The sequence below is a fragment of the Sorex araneus genome, chromosome 11 (genome assembly GCF_027595985.1).
Source record: "Sorex araneus isolate mSorAra2 chromosome 11, mSorAra2.pri, whole genome shotgun sequence".
Lineage (NCBI taxonomy): Eukaryota > Metazoa > Chordata > Mammalia > Eulipotyphla > Soricidae > Sorex > Sorex araneus.
The window spans coordinates 24,336,999-24,352,199 of record NC_073312.1 but is presented as its reverse complement, the minus strand read 5'-3'; the positions used below and the strand labels follow the sequence as shown (position 1 = coordinate 24,352,199).

At 52.9% G+C, this 15,201-nt stretch overlaps 1 protein-coding gene across 2 annotated transcripts in view; it reads left to right on the top strand.

The window, feature by feature from the left end:
- The first annotated feature begins 2,838 nt into the window (after positions 1 to 2,838).
- WBP1L (WW domain binding protein 1 like) overlaps positions 2,839 to 15,201 on the top strand; it is a 65,255-nt gene continuing 52,892 nt past the window's right edge. The window contains exon 1 of one of the 2 annotated variants that reach the window (XM_004616313.2): positions 2,839 to 3,027. In XM_004616313.2, the coding sequence (XP_004616370.1) occupies positions 2,938 to 3,027 (90 nt within the window). In that variant the 5' untranslated portion in view covers positions 2,839 to 2,937. The remainder of the gene's footprint in view (positions 3,028 to 15,201) is intronic. The other variant, XM_055118860.1, reaches the window with a different exon arrangement.

Here is a 15,201-nt window from a genome sequence, read left to right as displayed (position 1 = left end):
AATGCCAGGAGTGATTCCTGAGTATGACTGACCAAAAAGCTATATATGTATATATATATATATATTTTTTTTCTTTTTTGGGTCACACCTGGCGTGCACAGGGGTTACTCCAGGATTTACACTCAGGAATTACTCCTGACGGTGCCCAGGGGACCATATGGGATGCTGGGAATCGAACCCTGGTCGGCCTCGTGCAAGGCAAACGCCCTACCCGCTGTGCTATCGCTCCAGCCTCAAAAAGCTATATATTTTTTTAAGAACGGAGGGACAAGTTTTGACCTTTCTTTCTGTTTTTTTTTGGCCACACCCAGCAGTGCTCAGGGCTTACTCCTGGTTCAGAGCTCAGGAGTCACTCCTGGTGGGGCTTGGATTGCAGGGATCGAACCTATGTTGGCCTTGTGCAAGGCAAACACCCTACCCACTGTACTACCGCTCAGCCCATTTGACACTTTTTGAAGTCAAAACAGCTTTTATCTGGGAGTCTTGAGGAAGGAGAGAGAGAGAGAGAGAGAGAGAGAGAGAGAGAGAGAGAGAGAGAGAGAGAGAGAGAGAGAGAGAGAGAGGGAGAGAGAGAGGCTGTAGACAGAATGTGGCCTTCTCCAAAGTGGAGGAAGCTCTAGTACATATCCAGGGTTAAAATATGAAAATGCGCATTTCAAGAGGAGATGTGGGTACCACATGCTTGGGCACCACACATGGGCTGGCAACACGTGTGCTGATTTAACATTCTTTTTGCTTGGGGGAGAGGGGTCACACCTGTTGGTGCTCAGGGCTTTCTCCTTTTCTGCACTCAGGAATTACTCCTGGCAGTGGTCGAGCGACCATATGGGATGCTGAGGATCGAAACCCAGGTTGACCATGTGCAAAGCAAGCACCCTGCCTGCTGTACTATCTATCTCCAGCCTCCTGAACTGACATTCTTTTTTTTGGGGGGGGTCACACCCAGCGATGCTCAGGGGTTACTCCTGGCTTTGCACTCAGGAATTACTCCTGGCAGTGCTTGGGGGACCATATGGGATGCCGAGGATCGAACCCAGGTTGGCCGTGTGCAAGGCAAACGCCCTACCCGCTGTGCTATCGCTCCGGCCCCTGAACTGACATTCTTAAGTTGAAACAAAACTGATTCTTCCTTAGTCTTCTGTTTCCCGTTCTTAACATCTAAGACAAAAATAAATTCCTTCTGGGTTTATCTTTGGCTTAGGCTGGACTAGCCTGTAAAACTGAAACGTTTGGACAGGTTTTTGGAGGAACTCAGCACCTATAGATAGCTGCTGCTTTGCAGTGGATCGTTTGCTTTTCATTTATCAACATGAATGGAACTCATTTGTGGACCCTGAATAGAATGTTGTAGGGACTGCTTGAAAAAATAAAACCTGGTTTGCGTGCCCTACAATAAGTAAAATTAAGGGGCTGCAGTGATAGCACAGTGGGTAAGGCGTTTGCCTTGCACGCGGCTGACCCGGGTTCGATTCTCAGCATCCCATATGGTCCCCTGAGTACCGCCAGGGGTAATTCCTGAGTGCAGAGCCAGAAGTAACCCCTGTGCATCACCAGGTGTGATGCAAATATATATATGTAAAATTAGTGGGAGGAATCAAGTAGGCAGAAATTACACTGTGTACTGTTATCTGACTAGAAGTAGGAACAGGGTGGAAAGTAGGGTTTGTAAACAGGGAACTGGACCTTCAAGGATCTTTTAGATAATTTGGTGTGAGTGAAATCTGGGAAAGTGGCATACGGGGAGATAAAGAGAAGTTGGCAGGTCCCAGGACACACAGGACTAGGAGATGTTCGGACTATATGTCCTGTAGGTGTTAAAGTATTTGCTTTACAGATTAGTGCACCCTTGCCCTGGTGGGTGAAAAGAATCTGAGAGGGAAGAAATTGGCCAGCAGGGAGACCAATTTATGTTTAACCAGAAAAGGAGAGCATGGATTGCAGGTATGAGGGTGGGTTTAGAAGTCAATAGAATTTTGTCTGACCTGGGAGATAGCTAAGGGTAGCTCCAATTTAATCCTGGCACCGCTGGATGTGGTCCCAGAGCAGCGCTATGGTGCTGCCCCTTAAAAAAATAAAGACAAGTGGGTAGGTTGTTCCTTGGACTTGGGGTGACAAAGCATTGTGGTTCAGGTAAAGGTAGGATATCGTAGGGAATTCAAATTGACCTAAATTACTGTTAACTTGATATTTTTTTTTCTTTTTGGGTCACACCTGGCGATGCACACAGCAGTCACTCCTGGCTCTAACAGGAATTACCCCTGGCGGTGCTCAGGGGACCATATGGGATGCTGGGAATCGAACCCGGGCTGGCCGCGTGCAAGGCAAACGCCCTACCCGCTGTGCTATTGCTCCAGCCCCATTACTGTTAAGTTGAGACAAGAGAGTGAACCTAGTAAACAGGGCTGAATTTCGACACAAAAATCATGGCAATATTTTCAGGTTCAAAGAAGTTATTTTTCGCCCGTCTCTGGAATCACCATACCTTCTCCCTTTATGAACTGTAGAAATTAATACTTCCGCCACACTCAAAATGGCTACACTAGTATTCGATTCATCAACGCACGTTCTAGGTGGCCCCGCCCCCACCAAGCTACTTCCGCCTCTCAGTGGAGTGGACTATTCACACAGCTTTGCCCCACTCAAGATGGCCCGGCTTCCTCCTACTTTTCATTGGCTGGGCAGGGGGCGGGGTTTCCCTTTGACCGACAGTTGCTTTGATCAATGGATGAAGGGCAGCGGCCAATGCTGCCTGGGAAGCGGAGCATCTCCCGCGTCTGGGCGGGTGTTTGGGCTGGGGCGGGCTGGAACAGAGCCGGAAGCGGGAGGGGAGAGTGAAACAGGAAAAGAAGGGAAGGAGGAAGAAGAGGGAAGAGGAGGAGAGGGAGGGGGAGGAGGGAGGTGGCGGCGCCGTGGCGGAGGAGCAGGAGCAGGAGGGGGATGGAGAGGAGAAGGCTCCTGCATGGCATGGCGCTCCTGCTCCTCCAGGCGCTGCCCAGCCCCCTGTCAGCCAGGGCTGAGCCCCCGCAGGTAAGGGGAGGGAGCGTCCGGATCAGCCCGGGGGGCCTGGTGGTCGTCGGGGTCGGGCTGGAGGCCGCCGGAAACGGCGTCGCTGGGGGGGGCTGCAGTGGAAGGAGGGAGTGTTGGCGCCCAGAGCGTCCCGAGGAGGGCCCTCCCGCCTGCAGTGGACTGGCCCTCAGGGGGGCCGGGGTGGAGCTGAGGGACACCTGTTTCGGCTTGGGTGTCAGGGAGGTGGCACCAGCACGTTGCCCAGCGAGTGAGGGGCCGTGGAGACAGCACTTAGGCCAGGGGGTGCTGGGACGACGGTGACTGGGTAGTGGTGCCCAGCTGGGGCACGCCGGGGCGCCCTCGTGGCCCCCCACCCGGTGGGGCAAGCCTGGGGGCAGGGCGTGCTTGCGTGCGTGCGTGTGTGCAGGCCTGGTCCCAAGGGAGGAGGGCTGAAGCGCTACTAAGCTCAGGCTGCACGGGAGGTGGCCCCGATGTTCCATGTGCGTGGTGTTGGGGGCACGACCCCCAGCAGGAGGGTCACCCTTGCTCTCCCCTGCCTCGCCCATGCCAGAGGGGCTAGCACAGGGCTTCAGAGCAAGGGCGGTGCTCATTCATGGCAGTAGGGGCAGCAAATGGAGTTCCCCAGCGTTTCTTGCTGGGTGGCTGGCTTTTGTGTCCTCGGAGAGAAGCTTGCTGGTGCTGATTCCAGCTCAGGCTGGCATTTCGAAACCCTAATTGGAGCGTGACTCCTGGTGCCAAGTTGGGTGGGGTGCAGTTGGGGGGGCCTACGCCTCCTTCCCTTACTTTTGCCTGAACTTTCCCATTTTATTTCCTTCCCTTGTCTTTTCAGAAGGGTACGCACGGGAGCCCGCTCTCAGGCTGGCGTGGGCCGCAGAACTGGTGCAATGTTGCACTTGAACTCTGTGTGCAACCTCAGTAGAAGCAGAGGCCAGCAGTGCTGACCTTCCCCCCCCCCACAGATGAGGGGCCGTGAGGTCTTCTCACGCTGGTGTCTGGTTTTGCCCATTTCCTCTGGAAAAATGAGAGGAAACGCACATAGCATCAAATTAAATGTGTGAAAGCGAACATTTCAGTGGTGGTTAGTACATTTCCACTGTTGTGCGCCCCCACCCGTCTCTAGTTCCAAAACATTTTCATTCCCCAATTAAAAATCTGGAGCCACTCAACAGTTACTCCCTGAGTAACAGTTACTCCCTGTGCCCCTACCTCAAGCACCTGGCAACCTTAAATTTGTTTTGTGTCTTCATGGACTTAACCTCTTCAGGAGATTTCCTATAAATGAAATCCGTCCTTAGGTGACCTTTTGTGTCTGGCTTCTTGTCCTAAGCATAGTGTTTTCGAGGTTCACCCACGGTGCCAGTGCCGCCGCTTGATTCCTCTCTGTGTCTCAGTAGCACTCGGTTGTGTGACGGTGCTACATCTGGTTGATTCATTTACCTGCGGAATTGCTTTTCTTTTCCCCTACGAATCTATTTTTGTATGTTAGAAATGCAGGTGAAAGCTATTGGCCCAGGAAAATACCCTTTTCTGGGGTTGGGATCTTACGTTTTTAGGTTTGGTTTGGCTTCTTTGTCTTTCCCTTTCAAAGTTCTAAACTGGCCGAGATTCTTTGTTAGAAAAGCTACAACCCTCAGCACCATGAATAGCTAAGAAGCATAGATGTTGACAAAGCAAAACTGTTGCTTTTTTTGGTGGGGGGGGGTGGCTGGAGAGATAGCACAGCGGGTAGGGCATTTGCCTTGCACGTACGTGGCCGATCTGGGTTCGATTCCCACCATCCCATATGGTCCCCTGAGCACTATCAGGAGTGATTCCTGAGTTCATGAGCCAAGAGTAACCTCTGTGCAACGCCAGGTGTGACTTAAAAACAAAACAAAAAAACCTGTTGCTTTTTCCTTTTTTTTTTTTCCTTTTTTGCTTGGTTTTTGGGCCACGGCGGTGCTCAGGGCTTTCCCCTGACTCTGTTCAGGGATCACTCCTGTTGGGGTTCAGGGGACTTATGTGTTCCCGGGGAGCGAAGCCAGGTCAGTCGGCACTATTGCTCTGGCCCCAAACTGTTGCTTTTTCATTGCATCTGTGATTTCCGTATCTCTTCAGAGCCTGTTACCAGGTAGGTCCTCCTAAATAAATATGACTAGAGAGTTGATTTAGAAACAGTGGAACTTTTGGAAGGGGTTCACTTTCTTTTCTGCTCTTCTGGTTTTTTTTTTTTTTTTTTTTTTTTTTGCTTTTTGGGTCACACCTGGCGATGCACAAGGGTCACTCCTGGCTCTGCACTCAGGAATTACCCCTGGCGGTGCTCAGGGGACCATATGGGATGCTGGGAATCGAACCCGGGTCGGCCGCGTGCAAGGCAAACGCCCTACCCGCTGTGCTATCACTCCAGCCCCCATCTGCTCTTCTGGTTTTGTTTGGGGGAATCCTAGCCCGCGGTGCCGGGCTGGGGAATGCTACTCAGCGAGGTATTTCTGGCTCCAGCCCTTGGAGCCCTTCTGGAGTTGGGGGCCCCGGGTCTGTGGACTGCTTCACCCCGGTGGAGAGCGGAGTGTATTTCCAGGTGGGTGGTGGGACCAGACCCACCTCGAGAGCAGGAGGAAGGATGGGAGAGGAAGCTTCCACATGCCCGCCTGGGAGCTGGCCAGGACCCGTGGGAGGCGAGCGTCAATGTCATGCCCTGATTGCAGGTTGCCAATCACCCGCAGTTGGCTTATCGTGTCTCTGGCTCTCCCGGGACTTATTTTGGGACAGGTTGGCTCTTGTACTTTGTTCCATTTGGATGGGCGCTAGCATTGACGGGCCGTGCTGCTGTGGCTTCCATTCCTGCAGAGAAAGGATTGTTGTAATAAGGATCCTCCTTCTCTTCACGCTACCCCCATCCCATCCCCTACCGTGTTGTCTCTTTTCTGTGGGTGAGTACTTGGGAGATTGATGCTTGAAATTTTGGCCTGTGGGATGGATTTGCCATATAGTGATCGACACAGAATCCACCAAAATTTAGTCCGTTTGGTCGTCGCTGGGTCATCTTTTTGTTTCGTTGCCTTTTTTTGCTTTGTGTTGGGTCACACCTGGCAGTGCTGAAGGCTTTTTCCTGGCCCTGGGCTTAGGGATCACTCCTTGGCAGGGCTGGGGTAGCTTGTGGGGTGCTGGGAATTGAACCTGGGTGGGCCGCATGAAAGGCAAGTGCCCTGTCTGCCTGCTGTCTTGTTGCTCCAGCCACTGGCTTTTGTTTTGTCCGGCGGCTTCTTGCCTTGCAGACACTAGTGAAGGAGAGAGTCACCTGGTCCAGAACCTGCTCCAGGTTTTCACTGGCCTTATTCCCGAGGGGACTCGCAGCTGACGTGCTGCTTCTGGCTGGGAATGGTACAGAGCCTGGCTCAGCGGATCGCATTTCCCTCGCCTCCCTGAGATGCAGGTGGCTTGGGGGCTTTAGAAGTGTGGGTGGGAGAGACACTCCACTCCTGGGACCCCCACATCCAACTGTGGGTGCCTCACCTCGTTCTACCTCGGGCTTGCCCAGGCCGTGTAGGACACGGATTACCTTTACTTTCGGGCTTCCTTCTTTCTCTCTCTCTGAAGAATCCCATCTTTTTAGAAGTCTATCCTCCCTAGGGCTGGAGTGATAGCACAATGGGTAGGGCGTTTGCTTTGCACGTGGCCGACTCGACCCGTGGATCCCCGGCATCCCACATGGTCCACCAGCACCGCCAGGAGTAATTCCTGAGTGCAGAGCCAGGAATAGCCCCTGAGCATCGCTGGGTGTGACCCAAAAATGAAAAAAAAAAAAGAATTAGAATCTTCCCTACATGAATTTTTTTTTTTCTTTTTGGGTCACACCCAGTGATGCTCAAGGGTCACTTCTGGCTCTGCACTCAGGAATCACCCCTAGCAGTGCTCAGGGGACCATATGGGATGCTGGGAATTGAATCCAGGTTGACCGTGTGTAAGGCAAACACCCTACCCACTGTGCTATCGTTCCAGCCCCCCTACATGGTTTTTATTTCAAAAGAAAAAAAAAAAGAAGAAAAGAGTTTGGGATAACTGAGAATCTTAATTTTTTTTTTTACTAAGTGGTGCTCAGGGGTCCCTCCTGGCTTGGTGCTTGGGGTTGTGCCCGCAGTGGGGGGTTGGTGGGAACCAAACCACAGTTGTTGCACACAAAATATGAACTCTGGCCTTCCCAGCTGCCTCCCTGGCCCAGGAACGGAAATTTTAATATTTAATTTTGGGGTGTCAGGTTTTACTGGTACTGTCACTCACATGCCAAGAGATTCATTGCTAAATACGTTGGTTTTGCTTTTGGGCCACGCCCAGTGGTGCTCAAGGCTTACTCCTGGCTCTGTGCTCAGGGATCATTCCTAGTGGTGCCAAGGAACCAAGGGATTGACCGTGTACAAGGCAAGTGCCTAAACCTCTCTGTGATCTCTTTGGACTCAATGCCTTTTTTTTTTTTTTCAAATTGTAAACAGAGACCACATTGGTGAAACTGAGGGGCCGTGTGGATGCGGGGGACCGAACTCTGGGCCTCACTGTGCTCCGATGTGATTTGCCACTCGAGCCCTCTTCCTGGCTCCCAAGAGTCAACTTCTAAAACTAGATACAGGACCTGGTTTGGAGTGATGATAGTACAGTGGATAGGGCATTTATTTGCCTTGCATGCGGCTGACTTGGGTTCGATTCCTGGCATCTTATATAGTCCGCTGAGCTCTGACAGGAGTAACTCCTGAGCACAGAACCAGGAGTAACCCCGGAGCATGGACAGGTGTGGCCCCCTAGACAAATAAACAAACCAAAAACCAACAAAACCCAGTAGATAAAGGACCAGCAGGTATTTTATCAGTATTTTTATTTATTTATTTATTTTATTTTTTTCTTTTTGGGTCACACCCGGTGATGCACAGGGGTTACTTCTGGTGGTGCTCAGGGGACCATATGGGATGCTGGGAATCGAACCGGGTCATCTGCATGCAAGGCAAACGCCCTCCCCACTGTGCTATCGCTCTATCTAGCCCCATATGCCACACCTCTTGATGTGTTACCAGTTGAGGGCCACTGGGGCTCTCATGGAGAAGGCCGCTGTGGGCGTGTGGGCAGAAGTTTTTCCTGTCAACCTACACAAAAGCTGGGTCACACAGGAACTCTAGGTCTAAACTTATGAGGGCCTGCCGAGCTGTTTTCCAAAGTGGTAGGATATTTGATTTTCACTTAAGCTAAATATCAATGAGAGGCTTGCAGCCGGCCTGAAGCAGCCGAGTTCCAACCAGTTGCAGTGAAGGTGGGCAGTAAGGTGAGGTTCTGGCCCTGGGGGGCTGCTGCTCAGGCTCCTTGAGCAGGTCACATGACAGCTCTTTGTTCCTCAGTGTGCGCATCTATAAAATGGGAGCAATGGGAGTACTTACCTTCTGTATATATCCGTAAAAGGGCAGTTGTTATACATCAGACTCTCATAAGTGTTTAGTGGCTACTAGATATGAAGATGGTCAGCCAGCACTCCTGTTACAGTTGGTGGCCTCTTTGTCATGTCGGAGGGTGTGATGCCAGATTGGGAAGTGAAGGAGAGTCAAGTCCTTGCTTCTGCCTTCTGTCTGAGTTGAGGTGTGTCCCTGACATTTTGTTTTTACTTGGGGGCCCTATCTGGCAGTACTCAGGGTTCTTTGCTGCCTCTGTGCTCAGGGAGCACTCCTGGCGGTGCTCAGGGGACTGTATGTGGTGCTCAGGGGGTCAAACCCAGGTTGGCCATGTGCAAGACAAGTGCCCTACCGGCTGTACAATCTCTCTGGCCCTGGCCCTGTGATCTTACTATAGAGGACACTCCCTCCCTCCCTCCTTCCCTCCTTCCCTCCTTCCCTCCCTTCCTTCCCCCAGGCAGTGCACAGCAGTCTCTCCTGGCTCTGTGCTCAGGGATCACTCCAGTGACCATATGTAGTGCTGGGGACCCGAGCCAGTCAGCCACGTGCCCGGCGAGCGCTGTACCTGCTGTGTTCAGCCGTGGTTCCTCAGCCGGGGGCAGGTCTACGCCTCTTCCCCAGAACACTGCTCCGTGGCCGGGCACCTTTTTGGCTGTCCCAGCCTGGGGAGGACGCCCGGCGTCTCCTAGATGGAGCCAGCAGGGGTGCTCCCCGTCCTCCGGGCCCGGGGTACCCCCCAGAACGAAGCCGTGGCCAGCCCAGCTTGTGGAGTGCGGTCGTGGGCCGGCCTGGGTGCTGCTGCCTGCCCGGCCAGCGTCAGGCCGTCCGAAGAGAGCCAGTTTTCTCGGCCCGTGGTTCCGCAGGCAGGTGAACCTCCCTTTTTCACCTCGTCTTGAACTCTCTTCCCCCTCGCTGCGGTTTGCCCTTGTGGTTTCATTTTAACAGCATGTTTGTTTTTGCCTGGTGGCCCCGAGACGTTCTTTTCTCCGCGTCCTCCCGGGTCCCGTAACCAGTTGGGACTGAGTCACGTTCTTAGAACCGTTTCCTTTCCTGTTCCAGCCCTTACCCCGCGCTCGTTCCCACAAGTGGCTCTGCTCCTCTCCCACGTGCGCAGGCCCCAGGAGCTACCAGATGTTGTGGGGGGCCCTGGGAGACCGTCGGGGGCCTGGGGGTGACTGTGTAAGCCCCAGACCCTCCCTTCCAGGCCCCGGGGTGCTGTTCCTCTGTGCGTCGGGCACTGGTAGCTCCCCCATTTTTTGTGTGTGGGGGGGAGGGGCTGGGCCACGGCTGTTGGTACTCAGGGGCTACTCCTGGCTCTGTGCTCCGGGGACCGTGAGTTCCGGGGATCCCTCTGAGTGCGCTCCCATGGATGTGTGGGTGTCTCAGATGAGTGGTTTTCGACCGCAAGTCCTCAGGCTTAGAAAGGCTAAAAACCACCGTCTCAGATGGGTGTTGGATTAAAAACTTGACTGCCCTTTGAAAGCGAGACCGCAGCCACGTTCCCAGGGGGCCGAGAGCACTTCCTCTCCTGCCTCACGTCCGTTGTTAAGATGCCTGAGGGGGCCCCAGCAATACGTCCGGCAGTCAGGGCGCCTGTCTTGCACGCAGCAGACCCAGGTTCGATCTCCCATCTGGTCCCTGAGCCCACCCATATGGTGTTCCCTAAGCACAGAGCTGAGCCCCTCTGGGTGTGTCACACCCTTTGACGCTCCCAAAGTAGACCTTTTTTTTTTTTTTTTTGCTTTTTGGGTCACACCCAGTGATGCTCAGGGGTTACTCCTGGCTTTGCACTCAGGAATTGCTCCTGGCAGTGCTTGGGGGACCATATGGGATGCCGGGAATCGAACCCGGGTCTGCCACGTGCAAGGCAAACGCCCTACCCGCTGTGCTATCGCTCCGGCCCCCCAAAGTAGACTTTAGAGGCACAGAGATAGGACAGGGTTCAGGCTCGGCCTTGGATGCTGCCAGGTTTGACCCCTGGCACCACATACGGTTTCCCCCCAGCATTGCCAGGTGTGACCCAACCCCCGCCCCCCGAGAAAGGGCATGACTGACTCTCAGGGAGCTGCAGGATCTTGGCAGTGCAATGACGTGGGTTCATTCCTTGCCCCCCACTCGCAGGCAGAGACACCCACCCCACAGTCACCGGACAGTCGCCCATCACAGGGGGCAGTGAGGGTCGCGGGTCTCTGGCACCCCTCTGGCTGGCCTTAGGAGTTCCACTAGGTGGAGCAAGGAGGGAAAAAACGTTCCAGACTCCAAACCCTGGCATGGAATGTGGACGCCACAAAGCAATGCAAATAAAACTCTTCCAGCCCGTGTTCTCCCTCGAACACTTGCCTGCCTCTCTGTATCGTTGCTTGCTTTTGCCACTCTGGGGGAACCTCGGATTCCTCTTTCTTTCCCCTCACTCTAAGTAAACTTGCACTTGATAAGTTGAATTGCTTACTCCACCTTCCTTGTCCCCCCACAAATAAGACAGAAAAGAAAGAAGGAAGGGAAAGAAAGGAATAAAGGAAGAGGGGCTGGAGTGATAGAACAGCGGGTAGGGCTGTTTGCCTTGCACGCAGTCGACCTGGGTTCGATTCCCAGCATCTCAGGGTCCCCCAAGCACCAACGGGGGTAATTCCTGAGTGCAAAGCCAGGAGTAACCCCTGTGCATCGCCGGGTGTGACCCAAAAAGAAAAGAGAGAGAGAGGAGAGAGAGAGAGAGAGAGAGAAAGGAAAGAGAGAAAGGCGGGCAAATCCAGAGCACTGCCGCCGGGGAGGTAAGGAGGAAGAGCAGGGCGCTCTCTGACCTGGAGACAGCCGAGCCTTGCGTGGCCAGCTCTCGAGATAAGCTCGCTTACTCAGCTGCCTTCCCAGTGCTCTAGTTGATCTCTACGCTCTCTTCCGTGGGGAAGCAGACGAGCTTGCGTCTCCTGCTGCGGGGGTCTTCACAGTCCTTAGTGTGCCCAGGCTTAGTACCCGTCCACACTCTCAGGTGGGTTTTTTTTTTTTTTTTGCTTTTTTTGGATCACACCTGGCGATGCACAGGGGTCATTCCTGGCTCATGCACTCAGGAATCACCCCTGGCGGTGCTCTGGTGACCATATGGGATGCTGGGATTCGAACCCGGGTCAGCCGCGTGCAAGGCAAACGCCCTACCCGCTGTGCTATCGCTCCAGCCCCTCAGGTGGGTTTTTTGGTTTGTTTGTTTTAGTTCTCCCCCTTCTCCCTCTCCCCGTCCGTGTTTTGGGGCCCTACCTGGCGAGGCTCTGCTGTTACTCTCGGCTCTGCACTCGGGAATTCCTCTTGGTGGTGCTTGGAGGGCCCTATGGGATGCCTGGGATCGAACCCAGGTTGGCCGCGTGCAAGGCAAGCGCCCTGCCCGCTGTCCTTGCACACTCTGGCCCCTTCCCTTCCTCATGGATGCCGTGGCCAGGGTGGCACGCCCTTGTGGCTCTGCCCACCCACTCAGCTTCGGTGCTCACTGCGGTTTGCACTCCTTTCCTTGTGGTGTTTGCATGTGTGCTCGCTGGGGCTCATGCTCTTAGCCAGCACACAGTTGTGGGGGAGGGGTTCCCTGCAGTGCTCACACTTGCCAGAGGTTGCACTTCCTGGCTGTGGAGCTTGCACAGCTTTCTCCTTGGAGCGCTTACCAGGGCATGCACACACGCGCGTGCACACACACATATACACTTAACAAAAAAAAAAAAATTAAGTGATTGTAAGATATTGTAAGAATATTTGTTGTGACAGGGCCGGAGTGATAATACAGTGGGTCGGGTGCTTGCCTTGCACATGGCCGACCCGGGTTCAGTCCCCAGCATCACATACAGTGCCTGAGCACCACCAGGAGTAACTCCTGAGCGTTGCTGGGTGTAGTCCAAAACCCAAAAAATAAATAAATAAAATATCAAGTGAGGCGAATCTTGTTATCGCACTGTTTTATCCCACATTCTTGCAGGTCAGAGGCTTTCGTGGGGCAAATAGTCATGTCTTTTGAAATTCTACACGCTGCCTTTTCCCTCATTATTCCCTGAATTGTCTTCCTTATCTAAAACCGCACCTAGAGAAAAGTAAAATTCCCTCCAGCCTCTCCCACTGGTTATGTCAAAAGCCAATCAAACTCAGAAATGACAGCACATCAGACTGCAGCTTATTGATCAGATGTAAATATTGTTTTCCCTCGTGGTTTTTTCAGGCGAGGAAATTAATTCTTGACTTTGTCACTGGGATGTTAGAGCACTGTAGCTCTTTGGGACTTGAATAGAGTTTAAAAGTATGCATCGTAGGCACCACATGTGGTCCCTGAAGCCCCACTCGGAATGATCCCTGAGCACAGAGTCAGGAGTAAGCCCTGGTCACCTCTGGGTGCGGTCCCCAAACCACAAAGATCCTTGAGTCTCTAATCTGCTTGGTTTTCATTCTCCCCGGGGCCAGCTGCCTGGCTGGGAGCAGGAGTCATCAGTGTAGTACCTGAAAAGGCCCCTGTGGAGGCGCTGCGAGACAGATGTGGGTCCCCTGGAAGCTGCAGGCAGGTGGCCTCAGCTGCTGGGTAATTGCTGAGTGGCCACCAGTGACTTCTGTGGAAGTCCCCCTAGAACTAGGGACACTTGGACACGGCATTGAGGAATGTTTGCTCAGGGGCCAGAATGTCCCCATATGACTTTAGGCTAGTTCATTAGCTCAATTTTCACATCTGTGCAATGGGGTTAATAGCACCTGCTTTATTGGGTTATCGTGCAGGCTGCGTGAATGCTGGGAAGCACTTAGGGCCTTCCCCGGAGTAATTACCGGCAAGTAGCAGCCTCTGGGCTTCTGGCTTAAGTTTTGGGGAAGCTTGAAGGCTTCCCTCTTCCCTGAAAGACTTGTTTGCAGTGGAGGAATCTCAGAATACTTTTTGGTTGACTCCTAGTCCCAAAGGCACATGAACCGCTTCCCATGGTAACAGCCTTGGCAGTCAGATGGGAGGCCTTTTCCGTGCTTGTGTTCTGATAACAAGGTCTGGGCTTAGCTGTTCTTCCATTAGTTATCACTGATGGGGTGTGTGTGTTGGGTGTGGGAGGTCTCTCTGTGTGTGTGTGAGGGAGAGACAGAGAGAGAGAGAGAATATTCCTACGAGGGCTGGAGCCATAGTACAGCAGGTGGGGTGCCTGCCTTGTGCACAGCCAACCCAGGTTCTATCCCTGAGCACCACCAGGAGTGAGCCCTGAGTGCTGCTAAGTGTGACCCGACCCACGAAAAAAGAGAACTCATCTGCCACAAATTGTGCCCTTTTAGATTGCAGGTCAGTGGTTTCTAGAGTATTCTCAAGGCTGGGCCATCTTCACCACTACCCTCAGAACATAGTCCTCCCCACCCCCACCTAGGAAACCCCGTAGCAGTCACCCCCTCCACGCCCCAGCCTGCTGTGTCTCCATGTCCCCGTCCTCAACCCCTCTCATAAAGCATGCACCAGTGGCTCGTTTCTTGTCACGTCCCCCGAATGCTCCACTGCATGCTACCACAGGTTTTATTTATTTAAATAAGTGATGGACATGCGAGTTCTTCCTACCTTGGGCTGTTGTAGTGCCACTTTGCCCATCGACAAGTTTTTGTGGGGGTAATTATTTTTTCTTTGTGAGTTTATCTTTATTTTTCCTTAAAAAAAATGTAGTCACTGTGAAATTGCTGAGTTATTCATAATTGGGTTTCAGGCATACAGTGTTTCAACACCAACACCAATCCCTTCACCAGTGGCCACTGCCCTCCACCAGTGCACCCCACTGCCACCCCACCTCTTGCCTCCCACCCACCAGTCTGCTTCTACAAGGGGCGCCTTTTTTTTTCTTAATTAAAAGTTTCTGCTCAGTGGTTTACAGTGCTGTTGCTGTAACGCTCTATCACGTTTCAGCACCACCTCCTCCCCGCCCCCGCTTCCTCCACCCTCCTTGGCGACCCCCTCTTATCCCCAGCCCCGCAAGTGACCCGTTTCCTACTGAATACCACTCCTCGTGTTCTTTGTTTCCGGTATCTTTGGATGTTCATGATTCTGTTATTCCACCATTATGCTTATTTCCTGCATGAGAGAGAGAGAGTGGGAGAGAGAGGAGAGAGAGAGAGAGAGAGAGACAGAGACAGAGAGAGAGAGAGAGAGAGAGACAGAGACAGAGACAGAGAGACAGAGATCACTCTGTGCCTGTCCCTCTCCCTCCGATGTAAGTCACTCAGCATGATGCTCTCCGGGTCCCTCCATGGAGCGGCAAACTGCAGGACTGTATCTTTCCTTATACCCGAGCAATGTTCCAGTGTGTCCATGTGCCATAGTTTCTTTATCCAGTCATCTGTCCTTGGACACTGAGTTTGTTTCCAGATTTTGGCTATTGTGGAGATGTCTTTTCTCCATTTTGGGGGGAGGGGCCCTGGGTTATAGCCTAAGAAGTGGAGTTGCTGGATCAAATGGAAGCTCACTTCCTAGATTTTTTTTTTTTTTTATTTGTGTGTGTGGGTGGGGGGGTGGTGGCGCAAACTTTATATAAAGTCCCCAGCCACTATTTCTCTTTGTCCCGCACAGACATCCAGTGTGGCGGGCAGCAAAATGCCTCACTTGGCAGCTGGCGGGGGCATCTCTGTGGATGGTAGAGGGTTTGCCAATAGGCTGATGGCTACCACCTCTGTAGGGACGGTAACGGGGTTCATGGTGACACCTCTCTCACCACACACACACACAGGCGCGCGCGCACACACACACACACACACATATTCACACATTCACACACACACTCTCTCTGGCCACCACACTGAC